Raw genomic sequence first — 23,911 nt, forward strand, 5'->3', positions numbered from 1 at the left:
CACTAGCTGTGTGAGTCTGGGCAAGTCACTTAACCCCAATTGCCTCACCAAAAAAGAAATAAAAAAGGGCAAAAATCAATTAAAAACAAAATTAAAAAAGCAAAAAAGCACAATTTCTTTGGCTTATTGTAATGGGAATTCATTGCAATCCCAACACTTGATGCAAACTTTTACTCTTTCATTGTACAGCATTGACAGCCAGTGAGGGGGAATAATTAAAGAAAGCCCTGGACTACTGGCTAGTTAAATAACTAGGGGACAGAATGAGTCCTCAATATAAGAAAATGAAACTCACATTAGGCAGGTGAACTGGGGACAAATTGATTAGTGAAAAGGAATTATAGATTTTTGAGGAAGTATAATTATTACTTTGAAGTACATGGTTACTTTAAACTAGCCTAATTAAATTTAGGATATGCTTGTAATGACTAAGAATTTTATATAATTAAGAATTCTTATTAATGTAATGATCAACCACGGTTCTAGAGTAAAGATGAAACATGCTATCTGCTACCCACCTCATGATAGAGAGGTTAAAGACTTAAGGGGCAGAATAAGACATATATTTTCTGGACATGGTTGATATGAAATTTGTTTTGAATGACTACACATATTTGCAATGGGTTTTGTTTTTCTTTAGTTCATTAGCGAAGAAGGGGTGTGGGTAGGCACATAGAAGGCAGATTTTTGCTGACTGAAAAAATAAAATATGATTAAAAAAAGAATTACATGTATTTAGCAAGTCAATAACTTCTACTATAGAACATTCCAAGCTGTTTAATGGGACTTGAAAATCTGTTAAAATTTTTTAAATATTCCTTTTATACTCTCATTTTTAACATTATACTTCTCATTTATACCCTATCTACAAAGTAAGATTTTGTTAAACAGATGTTAATCTACAGCCTGGTACTTATTCAAATTTCCAATTACTGGCAAATTCAGATTTTAACTGCATTTTGCTTACGTGTACAAATGCAATTATACCTGTTGATTCTAAATATGTGTTTGATTTTAAACCCAGAATGTCACTTAGCTTTAAGTGAACTCTTTGAAGTTACCTGGAACAAAACTCAATCTGGTTTGAGGGGGAAACACATGCAATGTTTAATGGCTCCAGGGAGAACAGGAAAGTAGTCGACTTTATTTTAAAGTTAAGACTATTCCATCATAGAAATGAGTTTAATGCCATTATGCATTGTCAAATATTCCTTACCTTTTGAGTAGCGCATCACTGAGAGTTGCTCATTACCATCTGTATGGATTGAAACTAGATCTCTGGTTTCTGCATCCAGGACAAACCACCTGTTAAGAAGTGAGAGTCCAATAATTATTTAAATTATAAAAATTTAAAAAAGAAAAATTACTCTTGATAAATTTACAGTTGAGTTTAGAAGATGTAATACACAAGAAACAATTAGAAAACAAGTGCTATACTGCAAGATACAGAAAATAAATGTTATAGAAATATTTATTTCTAGAATAGAAAGATGTGAGTCCTGAACCATTCAGGGAAGGCTTCCTGGGAGGGGTGGGACTTGGGCTGGACTTTGATGGTATTTGGAAAAGTAGAAGAGAGGGGGAAGAAGGAAATTCTCAGGTAGGAAAAAATATGAATGAAGGGCAAAAATGCAGATATGAACATGGCTTGCTTGCAGGCAGGATTAGTCTTAATGCATTGGCAATGAAGGTAGCCACCCATGTAGTATGATTTCAGAAAGATCCCTAACTACCTTCTGACCAATGCTTCCTCAACCCACTCACTGATGCTTAAAATTTCCTTAAAACAATAAAGTCGTTTCATTTCACCACAAGAAGTATATCTTAACATGTAAATAAACCCTTGGGAAAAATGATATCACATCATGGAGTGGCAAGAGCAAAAGACTGAAAAGGACTTGAATTCTAACTCTAAGCTCTGCCACTAACTAGTGGTGTGTGATCTTAGGCAAATCATAACCTCTTTTGATTCTTTGACTTAAATTCATATTGAAGCTTGGGGTGGGGAAGACAATCTTAGTCTACTTCACAATTTTTGACAACTGCCAACCCTTTGTGGGGTACAGCAAAAACACCAACTTGACTGTAGTAAAGTAGTGGAAGATTAAGGCTAGAAAGGGCCTTGAAAGTCTGGCAGAATATAGATTTGATATAGATTTGAATATATAGAATATAGATTTGATTCAGCAGACACTATGAGGTTAGTAAATTGTTGAACAAGAGAGCAACATGACGAAACTGTCCTTTGAAGCAAAATTTAAACTGGTGGCAATATGTATAAAGTATTGGAAGGGGAATGATGGAGGCAGAGAGACTGGTATGGAAAAATCACTATTTTTATTTCATGTGGACAGATGTGGCAATCAGGAAAGAAAATGTTATTTTTAACCATTCAGATGAACAACATAATAATACAGTCATATAACCTTTCAAGTCCCTTTAATATCTAAAATTCTGTGTGATCCTACCTGTAAAAACAAAAATACATTGTTTATGCAATGAAGCACAATTGTTCCCTTTAATTTCTAAGTTTTAAAAAGCAATGAAAGCTATGAAGAAAGTTCAGTTTTGTAATACTAAGTAGTCATGAAGACCCCCTCTAACCATGAATTTCAGTGATTTGCAAGCTATGTATTCAAACTCACAGAATCACAGCATACTGAAGGTAAAGGGACCCAGAAGACAACTAATTCAAATGATATCAGACAAAGTTTCCCCTTTACAATGTACTTCCCAAGTAGTCATCTAACCTCTGCTTAAAGACCTCAGAGACAGTTTTAATTGTTAGGGAATTTCCTTATATTTAGCCTGAAGTTGCCTTTTTCCAGCTTCTGTTGTTCCCAATTCTGCCTTCTGATCAATGACAATCTTTCAGATGCTTTGAGACAGCCCTCGTGTCCCAGTTAGGTTTGTCTTCTCCAGGCTAACCATTCCTCATTTCTTTAACTGATCTTCACATGGAATGAATTTGAGGACCTTTACCAACCTGGTGACCCTTCACTGGACACGAACGCTTTCTTGCTTATAAATATCTTTACTAAAATATGCTGTCTGGAACTGAGCAAGAGATTCTAGATATGGCCTAAATCCTATCAAGGACTAGAAGTGGAGCTTCCAAGCTGTCCATCTATATATCTCTTCCATTTCTTAGCCAAATTCCTAAAAAAAAAAAAAAAAAAAAAAAAAGCTGTCTATAATTGTTACCTCTCCTTTAAATCATTTCTCAATCCTTTACGTCTTCTGACTTCATCATTCAACCAAAACTGCTTTCTTCAAAGTTACCAATGATCTCTTAATCAACAAACCTGATGGTCTTTCCTTAATCTCCATTTTTTTTTTTACCTGAACCTTTCTCCCTAGACCTTCTCTCTTTTCTGGGGTTTTATACAATACTCTGTCCTGTCAGTAAGTTAACAATCACTTACTGTGAATACAAGAAAGGCAAAAATGTAGTCCCAGGAGAAGACAGGAGAGGTGAATTAACTGTGCATACAGATAAATACAGTGTAAATGGAAGTTAATCTTAGAGGAAAAGCCCTAGCAAGAATTGTTAATTAGTTTGCCCAGGGTCATATAACCAGTATATGTGAGTGGTATTTCAATTATCTACTCAGATTAGAATTTACTCTGAAATAAAAATTAATTTGAAGTGAAGTTTTTTGTTTTTGCCCTTAGTCCAATGACTAATTCTTTCACTCAATAAGCATTTATTAAGTGCCAATTTGCCAGGCATTTTACATAGTTCTGAGGATATATAAAAAGGCAAAAGACAGTGTCTGTTCTCAAAGAAATTTATGCAGAAAAGCAGAATTCAGCTTGATGTAAGGGAAAACTTATTAATAGTTAGTGCTTTCCAAAACTGGGATAAGTTTCCTAAGAAAAAAGGAAATTTCTTCTTTTAAAGGATTTTAAGTAAAGGTTGAATGATCCTGCTGAGTATGCTGTGGAGTACAGTTACTGTTTAGGTAAGGGTAGAATGAGATGGCCTCTGAATTTCCCCCAAACTTTGAAATCCTGTGATTTTGTGAAACTGCGAGTGAATTTTGTCAAAAAGCACAAATTATTATTGATACAAAAAAACCTAAAAAAGAAAAAAAGTATACAAACTAAGTTTGGCTCTGTAAAAGTACTGAAGTTTTTATGTCAACTGCTTATGGGTTGTAGGATGGGTGGGCAGGAGATGTGTTTGGACCAAATGATTTTTAAGGTTCTCTCCAGCTATAAAATCCTCATTTTATTTTGAAGCAAAATAACAATTAGGAGAATCATTATATATGTAATTTTCTGTATACTCAATTTGATTAAAATACTAAATTTTATTTAATGTATATTTTATTTTTCACAGTGTGTTTGTATAGTCTAATCTTATGTTCTTATAATGCAGTCACCTGATCATAATTTAAAAAATAAAGGAATACTTTAAAGGTTAGATTACGCTGACTGTTGTAACTATGTTTTACTTTTCTTCCTTCTCCTCCCTCCCCACACCTCCATTCTCGGTTGCCACCTTGACAAGAGACTATGCCCTGGAGGATTAACCCTCTGAGGTCCAGAACTCCCATCCCAGGCCTCCTGAAGTCTCGACTGATGAATGCCTCACTTTTGGCTCACTATATTAAGTCAGCTGCTCTAGCCATGATTTACTTTACTTCCCTGCCATCTTCCTGTTGCCATACATATCCTCCTGTTTTCCAGTTCCAGAAATAATATAATCAAATAAATACCCTTACTGCTACTTGGTTGTATCAATATACTCTCCTATGGCTCCTCCCATCTTCCCTGTAACTTGCTCAACAAAACAGTCGTTCCTAGGCACCATTCTCCTGATGTGTTGTTCCCACTATTAGGGGACAGGCAGGTCTTATGTGACCGAGCCAATATAACAGCTCAGGGAGCTTGCTACATGCTTGAATTCTTGAAAAACAAATAACTTTTCTGAATTGAATATAAAACAGACTTCCCAAATCCTACAAAAAGGTCTGATGTGAGTATAAGGACATATGTGTTACTTTGAGCTGAAATCTTATCAAAACCTACCACTGATAAGCAGATGTGATGGATATAGGAGAACAAATTTTTTCAAGTTCTTATTCCTAAAAGTTTAATTCTAAGTCCTTTGTTTCAGAACTACTCACAAAAAGCTAGGTGGCACAGTGGATAATGTTGGGCCTGGAGTCAGGAAAACCTGAGTTCAAATCAGGCTCAGACACTTAATATAGGTGTATGACCCTGGGCAAATCACTTCGCCCTGTTTGCCTCAGTTTCCTCATCTGTCAAATGAACTGGAAAAGGAAATGGCAAACCACTCCAATATCTTTGCCAAAAGAAACCCAAATGGGGTCACAAAGAGTTGGACACAACTAAAATGACTGACCAATAACAAATAATTTATTTAGAAAAGAATCTGAGAATTTAGACCAGAAGTTGGGAATTTGCCACAGGTTCCCCACCCCTGATTTAGATTATATTTTAGAATCTTAACGGTGTCAACAATTTACAAGCAGTCACCTCAGACAGGAAAGACTGTTTTGATATTAAGTTATCAATGGTTAAAAGTTTTCTTTGAGAGCTTTTGGAATGGTTAAAGAAAATGGTTTGTTTGAATTACTTAAACTAGAAATAGAATTCAGCATTTATGAGTGAATTTTGATATTATTATATAAGTATACATACAATTGATAATCAAAGTGTTATTTTTAAAAATATTTTATCTGAGCCCTCTTTTTAAAAAAATCAAAACAACCAAAAAACTCCACCAAGATTCTTTATGTTTTGGTCTCTCTAGTATGTAGAGGGGTTACATCATAGTAAGTGAATACACAAAAGATTGGGTTGAGGAAACTCCCAGTGCGAGAAAACAGGAACTCCCTCCATCTGAGGCATTATCAGGTTAAATGACTTTTCCAAAGTCATATATCCAATAAGTATCAGAGGAAAGATGAGAATCCAGACTTGACTCCCAAACTGGACCCTATTTTTTTATATAATTAAAAAAAAATTTGTGAAAATTCTTAGAAATAGACAAAACATTTGTAACTGTGCACTAAATGATCAATATTCATTAACTTAATGGCATAAAAGTTTATAGAAAAGCAGATCATATATAAATAAATGGCTATTCTTACTGATTGTAATCCTGAAATGAATCCATGTAGCATCTAAAAAGAGCATAAAGGCTACAAGAATTAGAAAAAGCATACACTTTGGTATGTAATTGTAGTGTTCTTTTTGTTTAATCACTGAACTTAACCTAATGTTTCAACCCTATTACCCAAGTAAGAAATGGTAAGGAAGGGAAACTTTCTGCTACTTTGCATGTCAAGGGAAGTTTGTATAATATGATTTTTGTATTAAACCAATAGGGTTCCCAGAGCACATCAATGTGCCACAGTATCTTAGATAAGGAAACAATTTCCTTAAAGATATAACCTTCTCTAGATCAAAATGAAGGCTTTTAGAGAAACATTCTAATTAAGTGTTAAAGCACACCCCCCCTTTCAAGGCTATACAGTCCACAAAGACCCTACCTGCCTGAATGCGTTCCTATGGCCACAACTGTGCCACTTGGATGGAAGTCTGCACAGTGTCCTGGTTCCTAGAAAAGAGACACACAGCTGTTGTGGATTTCATCAGAAAATCTCCATGGATGTAGAGAAGTAGTGGCAATAACATATTTCAATATGGGTTAGGAGGTCTCACAAAGACATTAAATTACAATGAACTTTACCATAGCCATGGTAGACAAAGGATGGAAATGAAATGGAAAAGAATGCTAAGACTGGAAATGGGTAGGGGAAGAAAAGAAAAGTACAGGACCAAAAGGCTTGGGAAAACAGGACTGGAGGTTGGGGGCTGGTGGAGTGCAGAGGGTACACCAAGACTGTCTAAACCGGGTGAAGGCAAAATACAGCCCTCAAACCTCCAATCCAGAGAGCAGCAGGCAAGTTTTTGGCCAAAATACAGTGGTGCTAGGGTCTCAAATTAGCTGAACTCTTAGTATCTTAACAAGACTGATATAATCACTGTGTTGCCATTTTTACCACTGACAATGAGGATAAACGGAGCTTTTACTCTTTAATTTACTTCTTTAAAGTGGACTATCATTATATACTTGAATCTTTCTTTATATCCTTCCACCCTTCTCCAAAGTCTTGAATTCTCAAGTTTTTCTCCTTCTTTGATGCTCTGGACTTTTTTCCTGCAGGGCTTACAATCCTAGGAATGAATGCTGGCTCACTCACGTCCAAAAGTCTGGTCCACTCCAGCTTGTGCTCCACCGAGTTCCACATGCACACCTGCCTGTCCTGAGCACAGGTCAATAATAAGTCTTTGAAGGGATGTGTAGCAAGACCCCAAAGTTCATCTGTGTGACCCTGAAAATGAAATACAATAAAGGCTATGAAAAATAAAAGGGTCTGAAATCATGGCAAAAAGAATAGCAGGAAACAGTACATCCCAGCTACCCCCAAAAGTGCTCCAGCAACAACTGAAGAATTCCAGATCAAGAAGTAACTGGAAAGTGAAATGAAATGAAAAGCTATTTTGAGCCATCTTTTCAGTCTAACATCACAAGTTCTACCTACAGACAAGGGACAAGGGAAGGAACTGTGGAACAGGGGTGGACTGGGATCATGGACTCACTTCCCAGAGTTAAGCTGGACCAGCAACACAGGGAAACCCCTAGGGAGGAGGAGCAAGGACCTGGTGTCAAGAGCCCTGAATGTAGTGTTACAAAGAACAGATCTTAGACTTTAGTTCCCTGACCAGGACAATAGGGCCAGCATAAGAGACCTAGCCCTTTGAATTCTCAGGTAGACAGCAACACTGGGTTGCCCAGATTGTATCACTGGAATGATTGGTAAACAAGAATAATAAAAGATAATGAGCTACCTACCTATTATTATGAGGCCAAGGATAAACAAGACACAAACTCACAAGAGGAGAATAACTCTAGAACATCGAATGCGCAAAGCCTCAAAGAAAAACACAGGTTGTTCAAAAAGATCAGTTAGAATTCCTAGAAGAAATAATGCAAATTTTAAAAAGTATATTGCAAATGAAGGCACAGCTAGGTGGTGTAATGGATAGAGTGCTGGCCCTGGAGTCAGGAAGACCTGAGTTCAAATACAGCCTCAGACACTTAGTAGCTATGTGACCCTGGGCAAGTTACTTAACTCTGATTGCCTCCCCAGCCCCCACCAAAAAAAAGTATATTGCTGAAATGAGAGTAACAGAGGAAAGAATTAAAAAAAAAAAAAAAGAGTTATAGAAGAAAAAGTTTGGCATAAGAGGTGAGGTATAAAACCCTTACCCAAGTAATAAGACCCCCTGAGAGTTAAAACAGAAGGTATTAATTCCATGACCAAAACAAAAATTAAAATAGTAAAAAAATAAAAAAAAAAATTAGGGCATTTTATATAAGAAACAAATGACTTGGAAAACAGATCAATGACAGAAAATTTAACAATCACTGGATTACCTGAAAGCCAGGATCTAAAAAAAAAAAAAAGAGCCTAGATAAATTTCAATAAATCATTAAAGAAAACTGCTCAGATCTCTTAGAACCAGAGGGCAATGAAGAAAAAAGAAAGAATCTACTGGTCACCTCCTAAAAGGAACTTCAAAATGAAAATTCTTAGAATGCCACTACTAAAATCCACAGATTCCAAGTCAAAGTAATCAACCAGAAAAGAAGAATTCAAGCACTAAGTATCAAGTCAGAATCACACATGATTTAGCAGTCACAATTATAAAGTAACGGAGAGCTTGGAATATGATATTCCAAGAAGGCAAAGTCCATAGTATTACAACTGAGAATAACTTATGCAGCAAAACTGAGTATAATTCTACATGGGAAAAAATGGATCTTTAATGAAATAGAGGACTTCCAAACACTCCTGATGGAAACAGGGTTATGCAGAAACCAAAGTTTAAATACTGGAGAATAGGCTTTATAAGGACTAAGTGTTCGCATTCTAGAGTTAGAGGAGAGGGGAAGTGGGGTGCTGATACAAGCGTTTCCTGAGAATGTTGTATTATCTGGGGTCATACAAGGAGACAAATAGGATGGAGGACCCAGGAGGGATTTTTGTTGTTTTGATGATCTTTAGAAAGGAATGAAAGTGGAATAAAGTATACAATAGGGAAGAAAAGGGGAAAATGAAGGTGGAATGTCTCCCATATAATAGGGAGGTGAAAGTAAAAATCTATACAAATGAAAAAGGGATGGGAAGGGCCAGGCCTCACTTGAATCTTACTCTCATCTGAACACAGAAATATATTCAACTAAATAGAGAAACAGAATATTAAGTGGGAGGGGAGACCTAGGGAGGACTTAGTCATAAGCAAAATCAATTCTAAGTTCACAGGACTTCAGAGGACTGTGATGGGGACTGTGAACAGAGGTTTGAAAGGAAAGTACTGTTAAAAACCTGTCCCTAGGGCTTGGATATGGGGAAAAGAAGAGAGGGGCAGGAGCTTGGAAGCTATTTTATCAAGCAAAGAGCCTTGGTGCTGAGTACAGGCTTGATCCACAGTTCTATTCTTCCATATAAAGAGGAAAAAGTAAAAGACATTATGATGGAGAGAAATACCTAACATTAAAAAGCTTTTACACAAAAAGTTGATGCATCTAAGATTAGAAGGGAAATAATTAACAGGAAGAAAAAAAATCTTTGCAGTGAGTTTATCTAATAAAGGTCTCAATTCCAAGAAAACAGAAGAAACTGATGAAAAATTATAAGAATAGGAGCCATTCCCCAACTGATAAACAGTCAAAGGATATGAATAGGCAGTTCTCAAGGAAAGAAATCTAAACTATTTCTAGCCATATGAAAAAATGCTCCAAATTACTAATAGAAAAATACAAATTAACTATGGCCAAAATGTTACTAAACTTTGCATATGCTTTGACCCAGCAAGACTACCACTAGTCTTCTACTCCAAGGAGATAAAAGAGGAAAAGGTTTTATGTGTACAAAAATATTTACAACAGCTCTTTTTGTGGTGGAAAAGAACTGGTGAAAAAGGAAGTGCTTACCCACCAATTAAGATTGCCTGAATGAATTATGGTACATGACTATAATGGAATACTATTGTGCCGTAAGAAATGGAGAGGTAATTGGAAAGACATATCAGGATTAATGCAGAGTGAAGGTAACAGAACCAGAAGAACAATTTATACTGTAAAAATGAACAGTTTTAAAAGACTTAAAAAATTGACTAACATAATGATAAATCATGATTGTAGAAGACCAATGAGGAAAAATGCTGCCTACTTCCTGAAAGAGAGGTGATGGACTCATACGTAGAATGAGACATATGTACAAATTTGGACATAGACATGACCAATACGAAAATCTGCTTTTGCTTATTTATTGTAAGGTTTTGGGGGGGGGGAATTGGGGGGTAGTATGAGAGAAGAAAAAAATAAGAACTTGACAACTGGAAAAAAATTTTTATTAAAAAAAAACCCACATAAATGTTAAGGGTTAAAAAAGAGTCTCATGAGAATTGTTATTTAATGCTTTTAAAAAAAAAGGCTTACCTGTACTTCTATTTGAAAACCATCATTAAATGTTCCCCGTAGAATAAAATTTCTTGATGTGCCAACTAAAAATTGATCTGCCTTTCCTTCTGCAACTGCCCGGATTGCTCCATACTGTTCAGGAACCTAAAAAATATATTTCTGTGAAGCCATTTTGTACATTTTAATACATAGTAATGACTGTCTTTGAAGGCTGCATTTGTAGTACACAATTTCAATTTTTTTTGGTGGAAGGGCATCAACCATTGATCAATAAAAAGGTAGCATGGTATGTCAGGAAACTTATTTGACTTGGAGCCATGAGACGCCTGCATTCAAATCCCATCTTGGACACTTACTACCCATGTGGCCTTGTACAAGTCTCTTCACTTTTCTGGTGTTCAGTTTCTTCATCTCTACGTGTGAATAGTGATACATCTAAAAGCTAACTCATTTACAGAATCACTGAGATGAAGTGAATCAAGGGTAAGTTACTATTAATAAGGCTCTTTAGGTAAACAACTCTTTCTAGTATACTAAATGTTATACCTAAACAACTGATTTCCTCCTTTAGAGTTGGTCCAAACATAATTCTAATAGTATGAAAATAGATATCATTGAAGAACAGAATGTAAAAACTTAAAGAGTTAGGACAAAGAGCAAAAGTGAAAGCAGTATTAACTGGGTGCTCCTTTGGCTACCAAGGAATTGCACCTTCACTGGCCAGGTGAATTGGAATAGGAAATGGAATTGTTTGATTGGCCCAAAGCTGTGATAATGTAACGGTTAACCAATTTGTATGTATCTGGAAACAAAACCCAGGAGATTGCCATGGCTCTACTTTTCAGATGATCTCCTATTTCAAAAATCACCTACTTGGAGAAAAATGAAATTTATAAAACATATATTTTATAAATACCTTCACAGAGGGCAATGTATCAAGCATTGAGTATACAGAGATAAAAGAAAACTATAGGCTTTTGTCTTCATAGGTCTTCTAATTTATTAGAGAGTATGTGACGTAAATCTTAAAGAGAGAAATCAATTTTAGCTTTGAGAGGGAAGAAACCAGGAAAACCTCAAGAAAGTGGTAGAAATTGAGCTGAAGTTTGAAGAAAGAGAAAGATTTTAAAATATGGAGGGACTGCACCCAGGCATGGAGGTGTGGGGAGAACAGGAATCATACAAATGCATGGAACCAAGAAAATGCATTATTCAACTGATATTTTGTGTAAATGAAAAAGGAACCTCAGTGTCTTTCTTTTCTTGGTCATTTAAATTACCAAAAACATTGAATTCTAATTAAAAGCAATTTTAGATTTTGACATCGTTAAAAAAGTGCAGCTTTATAAATTTCTTTTAATTTGAGAATATATTACTTACTTTTTTTTTTTTTTTGATGAGATAATACTGTATTTATAGGTAGCAGGCAGCTAGGTGATGCAGTGGGACAGAGTGCTGGGCCTGGAGTCAGGAAGATCTGAGTTCAAAACCAGACTCTAATACTTACGAGCTGTGTGACCCTGGGCAAGTCACTAAACCTGTTTGCCTCATTTTCCTCATCTGTAAAATGGGGATAATAATAGCTCCTACCTCCCAGAATTGCTGTGAGGATCAAATGAGATAACATTTATAAAGCGCTTACCACAGTGCCTGGCACATAGTAGGCATCAAACAAATGTTCACTTACTCTCTCATTCTCCCTGAAGAGAACCTGTGGTATTCTGGAGCTTGCTGCAATCCATACAATGTCATCTATAGAAAGGCACATCTAGGGAACCTCACTATCTACACAGAATCTCTCTTACATTTTAATTTTGCATAGGATATCATCCAAGACAGTGGTGGATATGACTGGCATATATGTGTGTGCATACACAAACACACACATACACACACACACGCACGTTTTACAAAGCCCTACTTGATATTAATCATCAGAGGTTTGCCCCCCCCAAAAAGTTATTTTTGTAGCTGCATTTTATTTAAGCAATTTTGTAAGATCTTAACCTATGCTTAGCCAGTAGCCTGAAGGAAAGCCTTTAAGGATGTATTTTACTTTACACAGTAAAATGCCTTTTTGGGGGGAAGGAGCAATTGAATAGTAAACACAAAGGTAGCGTGTATTATCTGTAACTTTCAGTCAGTTGTATGACTGAAGAGATGGTCTGCTGTACAAAACAATTTGGAAAAGCTTGTTTGTTCTGTCCTCATATTCTCACAGGTCAGAATGTGAAAAAAAAATCTGGTTATTTGAGCTCTTGTTTACCTTTCAGATCAACTAGAGATTTCTGGATGTAAAGCAAAGATCCCATGGAAAATGGACTATTCTAGTATCCCCTTTATTCTCTTGTACTCTGCAATCTATATTAAATCTAGCTTACAATTACAGACATTGAAATATCTCCTAGAGAAAATATTAAATCAAATCCACTTAATTTAGTTAAATAATAGCAGCTCATATGCTTCTAGTACTTTAAATTGATACAATATTTTCCTCAAAACTATTCTGTGAGTTAGGTAATATTATATTATCCATTTTGTAAAAAAATGACTCTGGAGTTCAGAGAGGTTGATGTGTTTTGCCAAAGGTCCCAATAACTGGCTGAGCTGCAGCAGATTCACGTCTGACTACAAATCCAGGGCCCTGTCTACTACATCATATTGCTTCAAGACCTGGGAGATTAAGAAAATCAGTTTAAAGTTTTGTATCTAAACTACAGTACCTTAGAAAATAACAGGATAATTTTGGCATCTGATAATAAATGCTTACTGACTGATGGATATATAGGACAAATCTTCTGTCCGACAGCATTCATTTTTAAGAACAAAGGGCTTTCCTATTTGCTAACACCTCTGTCATAGGAAAGGTAATTATAAATGATAAAATCATTATTTTGACATGTACTTCCCATGTTTAGAGTGAGTGAGGGTGAGGGGAGAGAGAGCACAGAAGGCAAGCCAAGTATCAAGATAGTATGAAATGCTAATCTTTACCTGTGTTGCTGTTGTTGTTCAGTCATTTCAGTGGTGTCTGACTCTTTGTGACCCCATTTGGGGTTTTCTTGGCAAAGATACTGGAGTGGTTTGCCATTTCCTTCCCAGCTCATTTTACGGATGAGGAAATCAAGGCAAAGAGGGTTAAGTGACTTGCCCAGGGTCACACAGCTAGGAATTGATCAAGGCCTGATTTGAATTTGGGAAGATGAGTCTTCCTGACTCCAGCTTGGGTGCTTTGTGCCTACCACCTAGCTGCCCCATCTCTATGTGTAACAAGCAATTTCAGAGTTTGAGAAGCACCAATATTTTTGTGTGTAGGATCAAAGTCTCCCCTCTTACCTCTATTTCTCTTTCAGGATTTAGGTCATGATCCCACAAAATTACTTTTCTGTCTTTCCCTCCTCCAGTTAGTAGCATCCCACTTCTCATCTGACAAAGCGTGAAAACACTGCCATCATGAGCTTTGATTTGTTTGGTTATTTGATATACACCTAAGATGGAGAGGAAAAGATAACATTGGCTATTCCATTTTTCATCAAAGTCTTTAGAATTACAGAGCAAAATTAGGAACAGAAACATGCAGAACAACAAATCGGGATACTGAGGTGATTCAACAAATCAGAAAAGCAAAATTATAGAGAGGATATTAAGAATATATTCTAAATTTATTTAAAAAATCTGAGCATTAAAATTAATAAGTGCTAAATACCTAAACATAGTTAAGAACGTATTACTCCTGCCCTTCTATTTCAACATGTTTTAAAAACTGTTTGCCACCTTAATAATCTCACTCTGCCTCTGGGTGCGTAGGCTTTGGCAGATAAGCTTTCATTTTATTTTGTGTAGAACCAGGCCAGGTGGGTAACCTCCCTCCCACTATTTTCTAGCTCCTTTTTTATTTTTACTTATTTATTTGTTTATTTTTTCCAGCTCCTTTTTTATGCGTTGTTGTCCCCATTAGAATGCAAGCTTCTTGCAGGCAAGGATTATTTTGCTTTCTTTTATTTGTGTACTCAGCACTTAGATAGTGCCTGTTACACAGTAAGCTTCTAATACCTGATCACTGATTCATTAATTCTTTCACTTAAATTATTGAGACAAACTACCTTCGGTGTCAGCTAATATAATAAGCAAAATGAGATTTGGTACAAAGTAATGTAGGTTCAATCTCAAAGAGTTCTTTGCTACATCTATTTGGATGCCCTAACGGCTCCTAGGAAGAGTGATCTTCTGTTCTATTCTTTACAATGAGTAATCATGAACAATAAATAGTTTTAATGGTCCTTATCTACTTACTCTTTAAAATAAAAATATTAAATTTGGGTTGTTTGCTTTGTAAAAGGTGATGAATGAATTTTTTAAAAAGCATTTACTAAGCACTTACTATATGAAAAGCTCCATGCTAATCCCTGGAGATACACAGAGAGAAGCAAGACAATCCCTGCTCTTGAGGAGCTCATATTCTAATGGGAAGACAACACACATGGAAGGTTACAGTTGCAAATCAGATGGAAAAGTCTCATGGTCCTGAGGGTACAAGATCAAAGCAGATGGCACCACTTATTCTTCAATGGCATTTCCATTGATAAAATCACATCAGTTTTTGATGCTGAAGTTTCCAATGTGATGAAGAGATGAGTTCTCCACAGCCCTACTTTTTTGCTGCCAAGAAGCAATTATCCTTTATTATATCCTTAAAATCCCTATCACCCCCAAATTAGGAACTACTTAACTTCTGAAACCTGACTAGAGAGCTTAAAAGAAGAAAGGAGGGGGAATGAAGTCATGCATATCAGCTCCTTTCTCTTCCTTACTAGATTAGGAAAAGTTCTTTGGGTACAGCTAGGTGATGCTGTAGATAGAGCACTGGCCCTGGAGTCAGGAGGACCTAAGCTCAAATATAGCCTCAGACACTTACTAGCTGTGTGACTCTGGGCAAGTCACTTAACCCTGACTGCTCCCCGCCTTTAAAAAAAGAATAAGAAAAAGGAAAAAGAAAAAGAAAAGAAAAAAAAAGTTCTTCACACTTAAGTTAGAGAGAAGTTAGATATTAGCTACTTAATTTCCATTTCTCAAAGCCTTAGAGAAAATAATTTCTAGCAATTTGTACCAACCCCCCCCAAAAAAACCAACAAAAACTACACGTGTTTGTAATCTTTGCTATTTGTGCCACAGTAAGCCCAATGCTTTCTCCTCTCTGCCACACATTCCTTCTTTGTATGTCCCAATCTAGCAGAGTGTTAAGCACATATCAGATGCTCGATAAAAGTTTAACTATCCTTGGGTATACTGTCTTAAACTTTTCAAAGTGCTTTGATATATAATCACTATAAAGTAACCACAAAGTTGATTTTTTTTTGTAGTCAACAAACAATAAACACAGCAGCACTATTAAAGAAGCAAGACTTTCCCCAAACCACATGGAAATCTATTTTGTCACTGCTTTTAAGCTATCCTTCCTATAATTTCCTATCCTTCCTATAATCTCCTTATAATAACAGACACTGCTTTTTTTTTTTTTTAAACAAATAGGGAGGGAAACTAGAGTACAGAGAAGTTAAATGCCTTGTGGAAGTTCATGTACCTGGTTTGTGGGAGCTGAAGGTAGAACAAGTCTTCTGATTCTAGGCCTAATGTTCTTACCATTATAAGGCTCATATGTGACATAGGATTTATAGCACTAATACAGTGCTAGAGAGTAGATTTTTAATGATAGGGTTTAATCCAAGCAGAATGAAAGGCTTTCTATTTCTCTATAAATGCTTGAAAGTTTAAAGGCTGTAATAAGTCCCCAAGAGGGGACACAAAATGTGACCTTTTTTTCTGGGAGAAACAATTAGGGATAAGTGACTTGCCCAGGGTCACATAGCTACTATGTATCTGAGGCCACATTTGAACTCAGGTCTTCCTAACCCCAGGGCCAGTGCGGTATCCACTATGCCACCTAGCTGCCTTATGACCCTCTTTTCTAAGTGCGTAGAAAGGAACAGAACTGTAATCCTTAGATTTTGATGTGTGTGTGTGTATGTGATCAGTTCAGGCAAAAAACCTTTCCTGCCCTTTGGTTTGTAGAGCTTTGAAGGTAGAATACTTCTCTGGACAATTATATCTTGCAGAATTAAAGGAAGAAAATCAAAAGGAGCCAGAATTGAGAGAGGTAGCATGGCATAGTGGAAGAACATCAGATAGGGAGTTCAAAGACTAGAGGTTTAGTTCCAGCTCTCACGTTAACTAGCCAAGTGACCTGAAGCTAGACGTCACTTTTCTCTGGGCCTTGGTTTTTTAAATCTGCAAAAGGAGTGAGTTGGGGGCAGGTAGGTGGCACAGTGGATACAGCACCAGCCCTGAAGTCAGGAGGACCTGAGTTCAAATCCAGCCTCAGACCAAACACTTGACACTTACTAGCTGTGTGACCCTGGGCAAGATACTTAACCCCAATTACCTAAAAATAAAAACAAACAAACAAAAAGGAGTGAGTTGTACTCAATGCTGGACTAAGGTAATTTCTAGTTCTAAGAGTTAATGATTATTGAATACATTTTCCACAGAAAAAGTAGGAGAGAAGATCCTGCTAATCAGTGAAAAAAAATTTCAGGGCTGCTTAACAGTATCCTAAAAAATTTAGCTACAAACATAAGAATTTCTTTGTCTAATTTACAAATATGGTTCAACAAGACAATGCACCTACAATTATTTCATTGGTTGCTATAACTGGACAGGAAGAAAGGAAGAGATTTGCCCAAATCCAAAGAATAGAGTAGAAATCTAACAAGTTAACTATTCAGAACATTAATCTCAATAGCTGACTTCAGCATATATCACCTGAAAATACTTTAGACATTATAACAGTAAATAATTGTGTTCTCTTCTATACAGTCAGCTATAAGTTTCAATATGCATTTAACAGGGCAAAGGGCTTGCTTTGCTATTCTTCATCACACAGGTATAAAGAAGACAGAAAGGAGACAACTTCTATTAAGGAGTTAATATATTACTACAAAAATCAAGATAGTTTATGTTAATGAAACAATCACAAAATGTAAAGGCATAGTTTACTGATTTCCATCAAAATCTTCCCCTCTACTCTCCTAAATACAGGCTTACAATACAACTGTCATACATATTTCTAAAGCAAAAGACTTCTTAGACACTTACGTCCTAATATGGTACTTTTATATTCTAATGTCAGACTTAAAGTTGGCTAAACATCAATAGAGACTTTATACAATCTTATATTCCAGTGGATTTTTTTTCCAATAAGTTTCCTAAATGATCTAACATTAATATAATTAAAAGAATCTTTATACTTCAAGTTTAAACTTAAATCTGTGGTAAGTTTCCTTTTAGATAGTATTTACATATAAAACTGATTTACAAATGAGTTTTTTTTTGGGCTATAGCCAAAGACTTTTTTTGCATGGCTATATTATTGGCATATTAGTTTAAACCAAATAATGTGTAAAGTGATTGCCAAGAAAAATTATTATCCTTGAATTTAAAAGCTACTATGCCTTCTAGCTTAACTGCACCAATTTGTGGAAGCTTAACGAAATACCCTCTTTATTTAGCTGAATATTTAACTCAAATAAAAGTTTCCATAAGACATAAGCTAACCCTGACTGTCAAATAAAATCTATTTTCAGGACTTCTTTGTAAGGCTTATATGACTGAGAGGATGACTTTTATATTTCTGCCACATTTGGCTATCATGCTTAGACATCAGATTTATACTGACGTTTCCTTAGTCTAGCACTTCCCAAATTAATTCATCCTTGGAATACTTTTTAGTTTGAAACATATTAACGGAATATATTAGAGCTGGACCAGAGATACAAAATAACACAGACTGGAGAAACTGTGGAGCAAAATCAGAGAAGTCTCTTTTCATACTGAAAAATTTCAGCACATAATGATACATAATATTATTTCAACATAGTCTCATGGAATTCCTATTCACATTGCATGTAAAGTTCAACTGAATATAACAGGTATAAAAGTGAAGGAGATTTTCTGAAAAGTAGTGAGGATGTTTAAGGCTCTTAGATGTGAGGCTGTTAGTGTTGATAGAGTGTTGGACCTGGAATCAGCAAGACCTGGATTCCAATATAGCCTCAGACACTTACTGGTGGTGTGACCCTGGGGAGTCACTTAACCTCTGTCTGCCTCAGTTTCTTAATCTGCTAAAGGGTGTAATAATAGCACTTACCTCCCAGGGGTTGTTGTGAGGACAAAATGAGATAATATTTGTAATGCAAATGGTTGCAAACCTTAAACTGTTATACAAATGACATTATTATTTGACACTATTATTAATTCTGTAGCTTACTTGTGATCCACTTTCACTTTAACTCCTTGCAACAGGCTTCTTCTCCAACCACTCTATTGAAACTGCTTTCTCAAAAGTCACCTAAGTGACTTTCTAATCGCTAAATCCAATGGTTCTTTTCAGTCCTCATCCTTTTTTGACCTCTCTGCAGCATTTGATATTTTTTAACATCTCCTTTTGGATACGGTATCCTTTTGCTTCTACGATGTCATGCTCCTAACTCTTTAACCAGCCTTTCCCTGTTACCGTATCTTTTTTTTGGACGACCTTGGTGTCTTCAATGTCTGACCAGGCTGAAAGGCCTTCCTAGCACCTGCTTCTGCCACCTTCATGGCCCATTGGAACAAACTGCTCTCACCCACCCATTTGGTAGGGGTAGACATCCCCCTAACTCACTTATAAGTCAAAGGCCCATCAGTTACCCTCAATCTGGTTTAGACTGTCTACCCAGATGGTTTTACCAGGATGTGCCTGATGGGCATGCTTAGTGTTTGGAAGGTTCTAAAAGAAAGTGTGAGAAAGAAGAGGTATTAGGCTGCATACCAAGATGAAGGTCTTACAGAGCTACTGTGCTGACTTCATTGTTGTATGCCTGTTAAACCTAGACAGTCTACCAAAGCCATGCCAGAAAACTGAACTGCTTCCATTTGAATTGTCTTAGGAAGATTCTGAAGATTACCTGGCAAAATAAGGTTATCAGACACTGAGGGCCTTTCTTGAGCTGAACTGCCAAGAATTCAAACTCTACTTCAGAGAGTGCAACTCCAATGGGCTGGCTAAATGTCAAACATACATTTATCTAAAAAAGACTATTTTATGGAGTAGGGGGCCAAGATGGTGGAGAACAGGCAGGGACTTGCTTGGGATCTCCCAAATTCCCCTCCAAACAACTTAAAATAATGCCTCAAAATGAATTATAGAACAGCAGAACCCACAAAAGACAAGGTGAAACAATTTTCCAGCCCAAGACAACTTAGAAAGATGGTAGGAAAGGTCTATCTCACTCCAGTAAAAGGGGTGGGGGCACAGCCCAGTGCAGGTGGCATCTAATCAAACCAGCAAGAGGCCCTAGTCCTAGCATACACCAGCAACTGAGGCCCTGTGGCTTCTGGCACAGTAGGCCAGCAGCACAGCTGGACTTCTGTGAGGCTTCCAGCCCCTGGTGCAGCAGGCCAGTGGCCAGGCATGGAGACTTCAACGTAGCAGGTGAATGGCTGGGCCTGGAGACCCCAGTGCAGAAGATCAACGGCCAGGCCTCTGGCCCCCTGCAAGAAGCTTGGGACAGTGTCCCCTGTACTCCAGGAGCAGAATTCAACTTTAAAAGTCAAGAAATAGGCTGGGAAATGAGTAACAAACAAAACCCCTGATCACAGAAAGCTATTATGGCAACAGGGAAAATCTAAACACAAACTCCAAAGAGGACAACAATGTCAAAATGCTGACATGTAAAGCCTCAAAGCAAAATGTGAAATGGTCTCATGACCAAAAAGAACTCCTAGAAGAATTTAAAAAGGATATATTTTAAAAATCAAATAAGAGAGATAGAAGAAAAACTGGGAAAAGAAGTGAGGGTGATGCAAGAGAATCACGAAAAGAGTCAAAAGCTTGGTAAAGGAAGCACAGAAAATGGAAAAAGGTGTACAAGGGTGTACAAAAATTCACTGAAGAAAACAACTTTTTTTTTTCTTTTTTCTTTTGGCGAGACAGTGGAGTTATGTGACTTGCCCAGGGTCACACAGCTAGTAAGTGTTACGCATCTGAGGTCAGATTTGAACTCAGGTCCTCCTGAATCCAGGGCCAGTGCTCTATCCACTGTACCACCTAGCTGCCCCAAGAAAACAACCCCTTAAAAAGTAGAATCGGCTAAATGGAAAAGGAGTTACAAAAGCTAACTGAAAAAAATAATTCCTTAAAAATCAGAATAGGTCAAGTGGCAAGCAAAGGCTAATGAAACATCAAGAATCAATCAAACATAAATGGTCAAAGGATATGAACAGGCAGTTCTCAAATGAAGAAATTAAAGCCATCTATAGTCATATGAAAAAATGCTCTAAATCACTATCGATTAGAGAAATGCAAATCAAAACAATTCTGAGGTACCACATCACACCTATCAGATTGGCCAACATGACAAAACAGGAAAATGATAAATGTTAGAGAAGGTGTGGGAAAATTGGAACACTAACGCATTGTTGGTGGAGTTGTAAAATGATTCAACCATTTGGAGAGCAATTTGGAACTATGCCCAAAGGGCTATAAAAATGTGCATATCCTTTGACCCAGCAATAGCACTTCTAGGGCTATATCCCAGAGAGATCATACAAATGGGAAAAGGACCCACATGTACAAAAATATTCGTAACACCTCTTTTTGTGGTGGCAAAGAATTGGAAATTGAAAGGAAGCCCATCAATTGGGGAATGGCTGAACAAATTGTGGTATATGAATGTAATGGAATACTATTGTGCTATAAGAAATGATGAGCAGGCAGACTTCAGAAAAACCTGGAAAGACTTATATGGTCTGATGTTGAGTGAAGTGAGCAGAACCAGGAGAACGCTGTACAAATAACAGCCACATTGTGCGATGACTAATATTGATAAATTTAACCCTTCTTAGCAATACAAGAATCTAAGACATCTCCAAAGGCCTCGTGATGGAAAATGTTACCCACAAAGAAGAAAGAACTATGGAGTTTGAATGCAGATCGAAGCATACTATTTGCTATTTTTTTTCTTCTGTTGTGTCTGGTTTCCTCTTTCTGGTGGTTCCTCCTATTGGTTCTAATTCTGACTTACAACATCACTAATGTCAAAATATGTTTAGTAGGAATGTATATGTATAGCCTATATCAGATTATGCACTGCCTTGGGGAGGGAGGTGGGAAGGGAAGGGGAGAAAAATTTAAAACTCAAAAGCTTATGGAAGTGATTGTTGATAATTCAAAATTTAAAAAAATCAATCAAACAAAAACAAAAGAATGAAAAAAATAGAAGAAAATGTGAAATATCTTATTGGAAAAACAACTGACCTGGAATATAGAACCAGGAGAGATCATTTAAGAATTACTGGACTACCTGAAAGCCATGATTCAAAAAGTCTGGATATCATATTTCAAGAAATCATCAAAAAAAAAATTGCCCTAATATCCTAGAACCAGTGAGTAAAAAGAAACTGAAAGAAATTCATCAATCATCTCCTGAAAGAGATCCCAAAATGAAAACTCCCAGAAACATTTCTAGACCAATTACAGAGCCCCCATGTCAAGGAGAAAATATTGCAAGCAGTCAGAAAAAAAAACAATTCAAATATCATGGAGCCACTGTCAGTATTACACAGGATCGAGAAATTTCTACATTAAAGGATTGGAGGACTTGGAATAGGATATTCTGGAAGGCAAAGGAGCTAGGATTACAACCAAGAATCAGCTACCTAATGAAACTGAACATAATCCTTCAGGAGGAAAAATGGACATTCAATGAAATAGAGGACTTTCAAGCATTCCTAATAGAGACCAGAGCTAAACAGAAAATCTGATTTTCAAATATAAGACTCAAGAAAAGCACAAAAAGACAAACAGGAAAAAGAAAACATAGGGATGATTCAAGAAGGTTATATTGTTTACATTCCTACATGGTAAGGTGATACTTATAACTCTTAAGAACTATATTACAAGGGGCAGCTAGGTGGTACAGAAGATAGAGCACTGGCCCTGAAGTCAGGAGGACCTGAGTTCAAATCTGGCCTCAGACCAAACACTTGACACTAGCTGTGTGACCCTGGGCAAGTCACTTAACCCTGATTGCCTAAAAAACAAACAAACTAACCAACCAACCAAAAAAAACCTAATTATATTACAATTAGGGCAGTTAGAAGGTATATATATATAGACAGAGGAGTGGGTATAAGTTGACACTGATGAGATGTTGTATTAAAAAAAACAAGCACAAAATTACGAAGAAACAGGAATGCACTGGGAGAAAAGGGAAAGGACAGGTAGAATGGGGTAAATTATCTCATATGAAGAGACACAAAAGATCTATTATAGCAAAAGGAAAGATGTGGGGAGGTGAGCATTGCTTAATCCTTATTCTCATTGGAAATGGCACAAAGAAGGAATAACGTACACACTCAGTTGCATATAGAAATCTATCTTACCCTATAGGGAAGTAGGAGGAGAAGAAGGGGAGTGGGGGGAGGCTGATAGAAGAGAGGGTGGTTTTGGGGAGGTGGTAGTCAGAAGCAAAACACTTTTGAGGACAGAGACAGGGAATAGGATAAACAGGGGAAAAATAGGATAGAGAGAAATACGCAGTAATCATAACTGTGAAAAAATTTTTACAGCAAGTTTCTCTGATAAAGGCCTCATTTTTCAAATATATAGAGAAATGAATCAAATTCATAAAAAATAAGATCCATTCCCCAAATGATGAATGGTCAAAGGATATGAACAGGCAGTTTTCAGACTACCTATATAGTCATACGAAAAAACTGCTCTCAATCATTATTGAGAAATGCAAATTAAAACAAATCTGATGTACCACCCCACACTTATCAGATTGGCTAACGTGACAGAAAAGAAAAAGGATAAATGTTGGAGGGCATGTGGGAAAATTGACACAATGGTACACTGTTAGTGGAGTTGTGAACTGATTTAACCATTCTAGAAAATAATTTGGAACTACACCCAAAAGGCTATAAAATCACGAATATCCTTAGACTCAACAACAACACTAGTAGGTCTGTTATCCCAAAGAGATAAAAAAACAAAAAGGAAAAGAAACTATAAGTACAAAAATATTTATAGCATCTTCTTGTGGTGGCAAAGAATTAGAAACTGAAGGGATGCCCATCAACTGGGGAATGGCTGAACAAGCTGTGGTATATGATTGTGATGGAATGCTATTGTACTATAAGAAATGATGAGTAGGATTAATTCAAAGTGAAATGAGCAGAACCAGGAGAACATTGTACATTGTAATAGCACAGATCAACTGTGAATGATTTAGCAATTCTCAGCAATACAATGATCCAAGATAATTCTGAAGGACTTATGATGAA

At 36.6% G+C, this 23,911-nt stretch overlaps 1 protein-coding gene across 5 annotated transcripts in view; it reads right to left on the bottom strand.

Moving 5' to 3' along the window:
* EML4 (EMAP like 4) overlaps positions 1 to 23,911 on the bottom strand; it is a 177,772-nt gene that overhangs the window by 18,942 nt on the left and 134,919 nt on the right. For all 5 annotated transcript variants that reach the window (XM_027865094.1, XM_027865091.1, XM_027865090.1 and 2 more), the window contains 5 exons: positions 13,865 to 14,016; positions 10,547 to 10,672; positions 7,242 to 7,373; positions 6,528 to 6,595; positions 1,217 to 1,305 (listed from right to left, as the gene is read on the bottom strand). In XM_027865094.1, the coding sequence (XP_027720895.1) occupies positions 1,217 to 1,305; positions 6,528 to 6,595; positions 7,242 to 7,373; positions 10,547 to 10,672; positions 13,865 to 14,016 (567 nt within the window). The remainder of the gene's footprint in view (positions 1 to 1,216; positions 1,306 to 6,527; positions 6,596 to 7,241; positions 7,374 to 10,546; positions 10,673 to 13,864; positions 14,017 to 23,911) is intronic.

The sequence above is a fragment of the Vombatus ursinus genome, unplaced genomic scaffold (genome assembly GCF_900497805.2).
Source record: "Vombatus ursinus unplaced genomic scaffold, bare-nosed wombat genome assembly UNPS02014778.1, whole genome shotgun sequence".
NCBI classification, from domain to species: domain Eukaryota; kingdom Metazoa; phylum Chordata; class Mammalia; order Diprotodontia; family Vombatidae; genus Vombatus; species Vombatus ursinus.